The 10,823-nt window shown below is 36.3% G+C and overlaps 1 protein-coding gene across 4 annotated transcripts; it reads right to left on the reverse strand.

Annotated features, from left to right (window-relative positions):
- Positions 1 to 2,874: 2,874 nt before the first annotated feature.
- On the reverse strand, positions 2,875 to 10,793 carry LOC129237093 (uncharacterized). Of its 4 annotated transcripts, none has more exons than XM_054871521.1 (5): positions 10,596 to 10,793; positions 7,038 to 7,173; positions 6,581 to 6,780; positions 4,409 to 4,562; positions 2,875 to 3,184 (listed from the first exon to the last, which is right to left on the reverse strand). In XM_054871521.1, the coding sequence occupies exons 2-5, from the start codon at positions 7,111 to 7,113 to the stop codon at positions 3,006 to 3,008; spliced, it is 609 nt and encodes a 202-aa protein (XP_054727496.1). In that variant the 5' UTR covers positions 7,114 to 7,173; positions 10,596 to 10,793; the 3' UTR covers positions 2,875 to 3,005. The 4 variants fall into 4 exon arrangements, with proteins under 4 accessions (XP_054727496.1, XP_054727505.1, XP_054727512.1 ...); XM_054871530.1 differs by having other exon boundaries at positions 2,876 to 3,184; positions 7,038 to 7,118; positions 10,654 to 10,793; XM_054871537.1 differs by lacking the exon at positions 10,596 to 10,793 and adding an exon at positions 10,299 to 10,537 and having other exon boundaries at positions 2,876 to 3,184; positions 7,038 to 7,118.
- Positions 10,794 to 10,823: the final 30 nt, after the last annotated feature.

Genomic DNA, 10,823 nt, shown 5'->3' on the forward strand with positions numbered 1-10,823 from the left:
AAGTTAGTGATGTGAAGAATGAAAGCCGTGCACGTCGCTCAAGAACAGCCGAAAATCGAAAATATTGCTGTTATAACCGAAAGTGTTGAAGAAACCCCAGGTTTGTCCATTCCTCGTCGCTCTTTGGAATTATTTTGCATAAAGATTCGGGTCTGAAGGCTTATAAAGTCCAGTTAACACAAGAACTCAAGCCGGCCGATCATCAACAACGTCGTGTCTTTGCTGATTGGATCGTTGAAATACATGAAAGTGATCCGGAATTCCATCGGAAAATCATCATGAGTGATGAGGCCCATTTCCACCTCGGTGGCCTCGTCAACAAGCAAAATTGTCTGATCTGGGGCTCAGAAAATCCAAGAGTTTTTATTGAAAAGCCTCTCTATCCTCAACGTGTGAGTGGTTGGTGCGGTTTATGGTCCGGCGGAGTCATTGGACCTTACTTTGTCGAAAATGAAGCTGGAGTTAAGTTACAGTTACGATGAATGGATTGCGCTATCGAGAGATGATTACCGATTTTTTATGGCCGGAATTGGATGGTATTAATTTGGATAACGTTTATTTTCAACAAGACGGCGATACGTGCCACACAAGGAACGAAACCATTGATCTTTTTCGGGAAAAATATCAAAATAACACCTCTTATTGGAAAACCTTTTACTTACATAATTATTTTTCATATTTTTTTTAAATGCTTCTCTCTTAAGAGAACAATCCTCCCATCACAGGACCCACCTCCCAAGGATCCACTTAGTTACCTCATAAGAGGGCAGCTTACAATACTGTTACTTCGTTTCACTCACAAAATTGTTCCATTAAGGACGTAGTCTTTTCAAATACTCATTTTTTATAGATATTTTTTAGGAATTTTTTTTTTTAAATAAAATGCGATCGTTTTGATTTTATAGCTTGATTCAATTAATAAAGGTTTGCCACTAGTGGCATTCGATTTTTGACACTCCATTGCAAAAGGTTGTATTTAAGAAGGTGAATAAAGAGGAACAAATTGAATCCTTTTTGGTAAAAATGGTAGAATAGAAAAAAATTAACTGCAAACGGTTTAAAAAGTAAATTTTGATTAAGGGGGAATACCACTGTGATTTTTCAAAAAAACCGTTTTTTTTTTGCATTTTCTTAAAGTAGATATCTTCAAAAATATGTAAAAAAACGTTAACTTAAAATCTTGAAAATTGACGAGTTATACCCAATACAATGAGTTACAACGGCCAATGAAAACTTTAAACGCGTTTTTCTCAAAAGGACTTTTCTGAACACGGTGGCCTCGATTTTTCGAAGACTTATGAACCGATTTTAATTTTTTTTTTCAAATTGTTGTAAATGTATTGGCTACAGTCGTACATAGCCGTTTTTAAAAATTCCAAAAATTAATATTTTTCAAGCCTTTCGAAAACAAAAAAAGGGTAAAAACACAAACTCATTTTTCAAACCTGCACCATTTTCTCAAAAAAAAAATTTAAAAAAAACCGCCACGTACGACGATAGCCATTGATGTATAGATTAAGAATTTTTTTGTTTTTTTGCTTTCAGGTGATTTTTCACCGCTGTATCGTGGCTATCAGGTTGCATCAGTTTTTAAAAATAATCAGACTTGAAATTTATTTTAAAACTACACTGCCATACATTTTTTTACATTCAGAATTACAACTCGAACGATGCGGGCACCATAGCAAAGTCTAATCAAAAAATTGCAACCACCCTAATGCATACACATAGATATAGTAACACATGCAAACATAGCACACCGACATATCTACGAGTATTTGTGCAGCAACGCAAACTTCATGTGTAGACACTTAGCTTGAGGTCGAAGACATTTACGGTATCCTCTTTGTCCTACTTAGTGAAAATACACATGCACACGCGTACGCACACACACACACATGCACACCATCGACCGTCAACCAACACCAACACATGTAAATGCATAAGTTGAAATAGTGCAGCATTTTGTCAAAAGCATACTTCAAAATGTTACTATTTTTTGAGTGAAACTTCAGCACCGAACAGCACAGTCAGCTGCGCCCCAGGCCCATGGCATGCGTGGTGGACGTACTGTAGCAGCTGCCAACCGTAAATGGGTGCTGCAGTCTAGATGACGGTCTTACACTCTGTCTGACGGCGCTGCAAAAGTACTTGATGCATTCGTGGCAGCTAAAAACCAGCGCAACCGCACCCAAACGCCGGCAGATATTTGCTGTAGAACATTTTTCATTTCATGTCATATTTCCTGGCACTTTTTTTATTCATGCGGTTTTTTATTTTTTTTTTTTTGTTATTCTACTCTCTTGGCCACATTTAACAGCTCCATTTGGCGTATTTCCTGCTGGGGAAGCCGGAAATGCAAGATAGTAATTTTTCATAGCACACTTTTAGGATGAACGACATTGCGATGCAGATATGAGGAAATTCGCGTGAGTGCATGATGAATGGTTAGTAAAATGCGTTGAAATGGTCGAGTGCTCTCTCTCTCTCTGCGTGTTTAACGCCACACTCGCTCTCTCCCTGCGCGACCAACTCTATATTTGCTAGTGCACCAACACCCACTACCACTAATATCTAACTGAAGTTGTATTTAAAGTTTGGTTACGCGCTTTGAAATGTCCCATGGGCGTGCTTTGTACACATACAGCTAGCAGTAAATTAGTGTAAAGGCTATTAATCACTTATGATTGTTTTTAGACTGAATGCATCATTGTGGTTGTTGTTGTTGTTGTGTGCAGCATAGAATATTCATCATACATTTTTGGGGGATTGGGGGTTAGTTGTGCCGTAATCCCTGTGTCACTGCAGTGATATACTAAAAGCTCTCGTGGGCATATTTTACGAAATCATTTTCAACATGCCATTTTAGTGTTTTTGTATTATTTTATGTTTAAAATTTCTATTCTTTAGTCTTTATTAAACGTTTTAATAATCGTTTCTTACTTAAGTACAAACTTAATATTATGCTTAAATGTACATTGGTTTTTGGGTAATGTCACTGGTAATTAGTAATCGGAATCATCATCATCGTCTTCTTGGCCACTTGACAATGGATTCCTTGAAGGTTTGGATAATTTGTTCGTTCGACATTTTTGTCTAAAATGTTTTTTCTTGCCAAATTGAAAACCTCGACGCAAGTCATCTAAGAATAATTTGTAAGACCAGCCGGGGCGGTCAGTTGCACCTATGAATACGTAAAATAAAAGATTAAATTAATTTTATTTTATTTTTTTGTTTTTTTTGAGCTTTGACATAGCAATTCTCTGCGTTCGAGCAATAACGTGGCTGAGAGTTTTCGTAATTGGGTACTATCAAATAAAAATTAATTGTATTAAAAAACGATTTTTTTACTTTAAATTTTTACTTTGGTATTGCAAAACATTTGAATACAAAATGTTTCTGAGAGTACTAAACGAACACAGTTACTTTATGAAAACATGAGCCCTCTTTTGGCATTTGAATTCGAAATATGAGCCAAAAGAAAGGTACTGTTCATTTATTAACTACATTTAAGGCACCTTTCTGGTCTAGAATTTCGAAAAATCGATTTTTCTCATGTTTAATAGTTTATACTTTCAAAAATATACTTGCAAATTTTTATATTGAAATTCGTTGTAGTTTTGACGTTACTGCCCTTTAAAACGAGACCGATTTGGAGTACGACGCCCAGGTATAAGCGCGTTAGTTGGCGTTGGTAATTTCTCAAAAACTACTGAACCGGTTGATTTGAATTTTTAATATGTTATTAAGTAGACTTGTGGCTCTCGCGGGTAGCAGAATTAAAATTTTATAATAAATTTTTCTATTTTTTTAAGAGCGAGAACGTGAAAAAAATATTTTTTTTTTTTGGTTTTCCAATAAACAGATAAAATATCTAGAATTTTTTTTTTTTTTTGTAAATCTGCTACCCACCATAGTGACATATCTCCTGACAAATAATCGTTCGAATTTTTTTTTCAGACGTACCTGAGCAGCCCAATCAGTTACGCCAGTGGCACAGGGGAAGCAATTTTTTTATTATTGTAATTTAAAAAAAATTTTTTTTTTGTAAATAAAGAATTGATCTAGTGAATAAAAACGATTTTCAATTGATACCGATTGTTTTCTTCAATTTTCACGTCTCTAGACCAGAAAGGTGCCTTAAACGTACTTATTGCCCGAAATTGCTAGGAAAAGATTTTGGCCGCTGATCTTTTTCTGCTTGATTGGCGTGATAAACGCTTGCGCGATTTTCGCGAGATCTTAAACGCTAATATTATACAATTTTTTAAACATTTTATGTTTTTTTTCTATCCTATTTCTTAATTACACCTCTCTAAGTAATATGAAATTTGTTCTTTCAAATTTCGTTTTTACTCGAAAGTAGAGAATTAACTGTTTTTTTTCTTTCTTTCTTTTCTTTACTTACTATATAGAACACTCAACAGTTTTGGATACTGCAACATGCGTTTTTTGCCATGTGTACCTTCGAGATTGTAGTTCAAAATAATATCCTCAGATAATACATAGACTAGTCTTTGTTTGAGACCCACAGGCATCAAAAGAGGTTTAAGAAATCGTGTCTGAAATGGCATTTTTTTTTTTTTTCAATATATTCGGATGCAAAATTAATTAAACCTTTGATAAAAAGTTCAAAGTGGAAAAATCGGATAGTGGCCGTGTGTGGATTAAAAGTTGTTTTCTCAATAATAATATTTCTGAGGTTATGCAAACTGGTATAATAGGAAGTTCTTACAAAAAAAAAAAATTAGACGTACATTTTTACGTCTACTCAGTTCTGCCATAAATTCTGTTACAAGTAAAGTCCGTTATAGATATGAAATTATAATACTTTTTTCAATGAAGTTAGTTTTATTTATGAGTGACCGCCGTAGCCGAATGGGTTGGTGTGTGTCTACCATTTCGAATTCAGAGAGAACGTAGGTTAGAATCTCGGTGAAAGACGAAAACGAAGAAAAAGTTTTTTCTAATAGCGATCGCCCCTCGGCAGGCAAAGCTCCTCATAAAAAATATCTGCCGTTCGAAGTCGGCTTGAAACTGTAGGTCCCTCCGTTTGCGGAACAACATCAAGACGCAAGCCACAAATAGGAGGAGGAGGAGCTCGACCGAACACCCAAAGAGGGTGTACGCGCGAATTATATATATATATATATATGTAGTAGTTTTATTTATGAAGTTAGTTTTATGTAATAAAAAATTTCATTCAAAATGGTCACTATTTGCTTTTGCAAAAACCTTGAAACCACTAGGTCATTCAGCTATTGCAGCAAGACCGATTTCCATAGATATTGACGTCGTTGCTCGAAGCAAAGATTGTTTCAGACTCTCCAACTTTCTGTGAGGCATTCGACAGGACATGTTCTGCAATTCTGACCACAAACTGTAGTCCAATGGATTCAGATCTGGACTTCCAGATGGCCAATCTTCTGCGGCTATGCACCCAGGAATATTGTTTTTTAACCGCTGCTGAGTGGCTTTACCTTATAGGCTGCAGCGGAATCTTGCTGGTAGTTCCAACGCTCTCCATTGAAGAGACATTGTTTTACCACGCCTTCTAGGACATCCTCTTGGTACACTTTTGCTTCGGTCTTAACCCCTTTTTCGTAGAAATGAGATGTAACGCCTTTACAAGACATTCCCCACCAAACCTTGGAACAACATTATTTGAGTCTTTAGAAGATTTAGCATAGATTTTGTCGTTTTGCTTATTAAAAACTTCTTCAACCGATAACATTTTTTCATCTGTGAAAAGAATATTTTCATGGCCGTTGACGGCGTGCCACCGAAGAAGCTGCTTGCATCTTTCGAGCCTAATTTTCTTCAAGGGCATTGCCAAGAGATGACTCAACTGTGGAAGGCTTTCATGTGGGGATCATCTCTAATTAGTCTTGATATGGGTCTAGTCGATACATTCATTTCTCTGGACGTGATTTTCTGACTTCTAAGAGGATTTCTGCGATTTTTTTTTTCAACGACTTTAAGGCTGCACTGGTTCTGTCACTTCAGACCTTTGAAAAAAAACGTTTGATAGTGCGATAAACACCCATTCTCAAAATATTAAGATTTTTCAGCAATTAGTAAATCTCACTCGCGCTTTTACCCCACTTTTGTAATGCAATTACTGCAATGCGATTTCCCTTAGCTCCTCACTCCAGTGTTAACAAGCGAAATTTGCCACGAAACTGAGTATAATATACGAGTAGACAATGCATATGAACAAAAGCAAAAATAACAGGAATTTTTTCTGCGAATTTGTTCGCGCTGTATGCACTTTAAAATTTGTAACAGAATTTATGGCAAGATTACCGCAAGTATTTACCGTTGCAACAAAATACATTTTTGTACTAACTTTTTCTGAATCTTTGGACATGCTACGGTTAAGTGCAAGTAATTCAAAAAAAATTTTTTTTTTTTGGAAATCGAACTTAGAATACCCGTTGGGTGCAAAATTTAGCTATGACATTTTTTTTTTCAATTTTTTAGCACTTCAAAATATGTCTTATATTAGAAAACAACCTTTTGCCACACACTTTATCCAAGCATTTTATCATTTTTTTAAAACTTGTCTTTTAATTTTTACCATTTCATCTTTCTTTCTTTCATCCATTCCAATAAAAGCCTCGGCATTGTCTAAATCTTCTTGCGTCAATAGTGGAAATACTGGTCTTTGTATATTCTTTTCTTCTTCAGCTTCTTGCTCTTGCTTCACCATACGTTTCATCATTTCTTGGTGGCCTTTCATCAGATCGTCTATTATTTCGTTCTGCCGGTCCATAAAACCTTTAGAAATTTGACAAAAAATAAAATAAACTGCATAAAAAATAATTCTGATAGCGAAAGATCCATAGTATTTTTAGTACTTGAAACTATTGTAATTTGCATTATCCTTCGGCAAGCTGCATAAAAATTGTATTACAATTAAAATTTGCTTCAATGTTTTTTCTTTTACATAACACAGTCACTGAGTGCTTTGAGTTCGCACCACAAATTCTATGGATCTTAAACTATGCATTGCTTTTATTATAGAATTTATTTACCTTTGATTTGTTGTATATCGGCGCGCATCTCCTTTATCTCTTTTGTCAATTCTTGCATTTGAGCTGTTATATCCATGTTTTCTGAAATCGGAGTTTTTATTGTGGGATATCACTTAGAAGAAGATTTAAACGTTGACTAGCAGAAAAAAAGTTTAAGAACTTGATTTTCTTAATACAAAAAAAAACACGTTTGGCAAGCAATTACAAGTTTTGAAGAATGAATATTGAAAAGAAATTTCTAAGGAATTGTTATTGTGAGAAAGATTGAGGCATGTTCGATGTTAAAGAGAGTTTATAAAACTAAAAAAATTGCCTCATTCTAAACTAGTAATCTAACCTTTGATTTATTAAAACATTCAATTTTTATAGGTACTTTTCATGGAGCAAAAATATTTTTTTTTTTGCACTGTTCAAAAGTTAACAAGAAACGCTTTTATAATGTTGCTCTTCTCTATCACTAATTAGACGAAAGTAAATACACTTAGTGGCCAAGTTTTATTATATAGATGGTTTGTGCTTCACCCTTATAGCCTTTTGTGTCCTCTACTCATCACATTACCGCATCCAGTCTCCTTATTAAACTCAAGACAGAGTTTAGTTAGATTGAGAGTATGCGCCTTTCCTCCGGCTGTAGTTGACCGAGATGTCTCAACCATGCCTGCGCTATAGCGTCACATTTAACGAGAAGGTGCATTGGAGTATCCTGGGATTGGTCGCAGAAAGGACAAGAAGCAGTGAACTATATCCCGATCACGTGCAGAGGACTACACAGTTTGCTTTTGCCTGTGAGCATTTTCAGTTTATCCTTAGTGAGGGTTATGTGTTTTTTAAACCTTGTTGTTGTTGTTGTAGCAGTATCTTCGCCCTGTCAGTGTAGTGTAATCACCGGTCGTCTTCGTCTAGCTCATCTAACGGTAGGCCCAGGAAACTAGCTGTTTCGACGGGTTGGGTCCAGAGGGTGAGAGGTGTTAGATGAGTGGAGTGGAGTTTTTTAAACCTCTTTTGGTTATACTCTCTCAGTAAGGATTTCGCCCGGCGTAGTCCCATAGTTTGGTGCCAGCAAACCTCCCATGGCCCTAGTTCTTCACTCCTAAGCTTCTCATTGATGATGGAAGAGCTCGGATTTTATTAAAGGCGAGGCTGAAACCTCTCTCGCCAATACATCTGCTATTTTGTTTCGAGTTGTACCCCTGCGTTCTGGGGCCCCAATTAACCGGATGCGATTGTGCGTTCCTAGTAGATTCAGTTTCTCGACACACTCAAGGACCAGTGAGGGCTAGATCTCATAAGACGAGAGGGCCTTGATTGTCGCCTGACTGTCGCTCAAAATGGCAGTTTGCTCATTCTGGAAATTTCTGTCTAAGCTTATCTCTGCACATAGACAGATGACATCATGTTTTTAGACGACATCACTTTTCCTCTCCCGAAGCCTTCCCTGGTAATATTCAGCAGCTTCTTACAGCTAAGCTTGGAATCCAGGACAAGTCCAATATACTTATCTTCGCTGACCAAACCAAAATAAGCCCCGTCCATGCTGACCAAATCAAAAGCAACCCAGTCCATTCTGACCTCTCTTATTCCTGGCAAAAACTCTTTTCTAGTGAAAGAAATGATGGCTGCTTTGATTGTGTTTATATCCAGACCCACCTCGGCACACCATATTTTAGTAAAGTTTAAAGCTCTTTGTAGTATGTCGCAGTGTTCACGAACCCGCCTATCGCTATAATTACAACGTCATCTGCGTATCCCGCAGGTCGTCAACTACTAGGCTCCACAGAAGGGGACATCCCTTACTTGTTTGCTGCGGTTTCAACTATCCTTGTCTGTAGCAGGCGCTCTATCCATCTGCAGGTGGGTATCTACACGTTTCTTTTCTCTCGTGCGCGACATACCCCAGAGTGAGAGGGGTTGTCGAAAGCTCCCTCGATATCGAGAAAGGCACAAAGAACTGTTTCCTCATAGTCAAAGGCACTCTGGTACATAGGTGATACAGCGCAGTGTCCGTAGACCTTCCTGCCCTCTACGAATGCTAGTTTTAAGAGATATGTGTTATACGCAGAGTGTTTGATCTGATTTCATTATCACTAATATTGCTTTTAATACAAAGGAGGTGAGGTTAATTGGTTTGAAGGACTTAGCAAGTGCTTAGTTGTTGTTGTTGTAGAAGCATAAACATTCTCCATACATGTACGGGGAATGCTGCTGGAGTGGCAGTCCTTAGCCGGGTATAAATCCGGGTCGTTTCGGTAACGTAGAACCGACTGTCGTGGGAACTCCAGTGAGTAGTCCTTTTTCCTACTTTTGGTATGAAAACTACTTGTGCTCTTCTTCACCCTTTTCGTATGTATGCCAGCGCAAAATTGTCTCGCATTATCCCAACTAGATGTGGTGTGATATACAGATGCACGAACACAATAGAAAAAACTTGAAAATTTTCCAATATATTGAAATATTCTTTTATATAAAAAAATCACCGCAGGCGGAAGTTTGGAATAACAAAACGGAATTTGGAATAAATAATATTTCATCAGAGATATTTATACAGGCAAGTGGAAACGCAGATACCACAACAAAAATGTAAATTTTCTGCTATATTTAAATATTGTTTTATATAAAAAATTGATCTGAACGGTAAAAGTGAACAAAATCTGGGAATTTACTTAATTTTTTGATCGACACTCAAATATCCTTTACATTTTTATTAACAGTATAATTTAGTTATTGCCAATATTCAACGTGTTTTGGTGGAAAATATATTTAAAATATATTCATGAGTAAAGGAAAAATGAAATTTGACCACTAAATGAATTTACTTTCTCAAGACCTTTCAAGAGACCTTTGTAAAATGTCTGCAGTGAATTATTAGTACAGGCAGAGTTCAAACAAAATTTAAATAAAAAAATATTTGGTGATAGAAAATAACAACATTATAAACGTTGCGACGTCCGCTACGTGGAAGTGTATCTAGCCAAGAACCGTCACTACAGCAGCATTGCCCAAACAAATATTGATTTGTTTATGCTAACAGCAAAAAACATCACTACAAGAGTGTTTTTAATTAACAACTTTTGAACGGTGACAAAAATCAATTCACTCTTTCTATTATTAATACTGAGCCCAATATGCAGCTATTGGTACCCCTCGAGTTTTTTTTACAAATATTTCCATGCGTAGAGCAGATCACAACCTTTTTGTAATTCAAATGTTGGAAAATTATACTTGTCCAGCCTTTAACTTTTGAAATTTTAATACTATCCTCACATCATAATTAAGGCACAAGACTATAAATATCCGCAATCAACCATTCTTTGTAAATGCACAATACATCAAGTGTGGTGAATATAGATGGCAGCCAGACGAATACTAAATTACTATTGTGACAAAAAAATTGGTTACTATAAATTTTGAGGCACTCGCATTATAAATCGCGTAATCTGTGATTTTCTTAAAAAAATTACTCCTCTCAACTCGTTTTAGCGACAAAATCAATATTGCCTTCGCAAATATTATCTATGTATGCAGGTAAGCAATGCAAATCAATGCGCGTCGTCCGGGTACCTGAAGAGGTTCTAACATTGATATCCCAATAACACAAACACAGCACTTATTAATTTACTATTATACTATTTAGCTAGATGCTTCGCAACAAAAACAGCACAACTTTTATTGTTTAAAAACACTTAAATATGCCAAGCAAAAAATTATAGAAAATATATTGAACCGCCGGCTGTGTTTGACAGCAGCACACACGCACACACACACTGAGGGAGGTGAACTTGCGCTGCC

The sequence above is a fragment of the Anastrepha obliqua genome, chromosome 1, assembly GCF_027943255.1.
Source record: "Anastrepha obliqua isolate idAnaObli1 chromosome 1, idAnaObli1_1.0, whole genome shotgun sequence".
In the NCBI taxonomy this organism is placed as follows: Eukaryota; Metazoa; Arthropoda; class Insecta; order Diptera; family Tephritidae; genus Anastrepha; species Anastrepha obliqua.

What these genes read in the sequence shown, in the direction of transcription:
- LOC129237093 (XM_054871521.1), bottom strand. Translation starts at nt 7,113, where the DNA reads ATGGATATAACAGCTCAAATGCAAGAATTGACAAAAGAGATAAAGGAG. An exon ending in CGATATACAACAAATCAAAG is followed by an intron (nt 6,781 to 7,037) that starts GTAAATAAATTC and finishes AAATTTCTAAAG; the next exon opens with GTTTTATGGACCGGCAGAAC. An exon ending in AAAGAAAGAAAGATGAAATG is followed by an intron (nt 4,563 to 6,580) that starts GTAAAAATTAAA and finishes ATGCCATTTCAG; the next exon opens with ACACGATTTCTTAAACCTCT.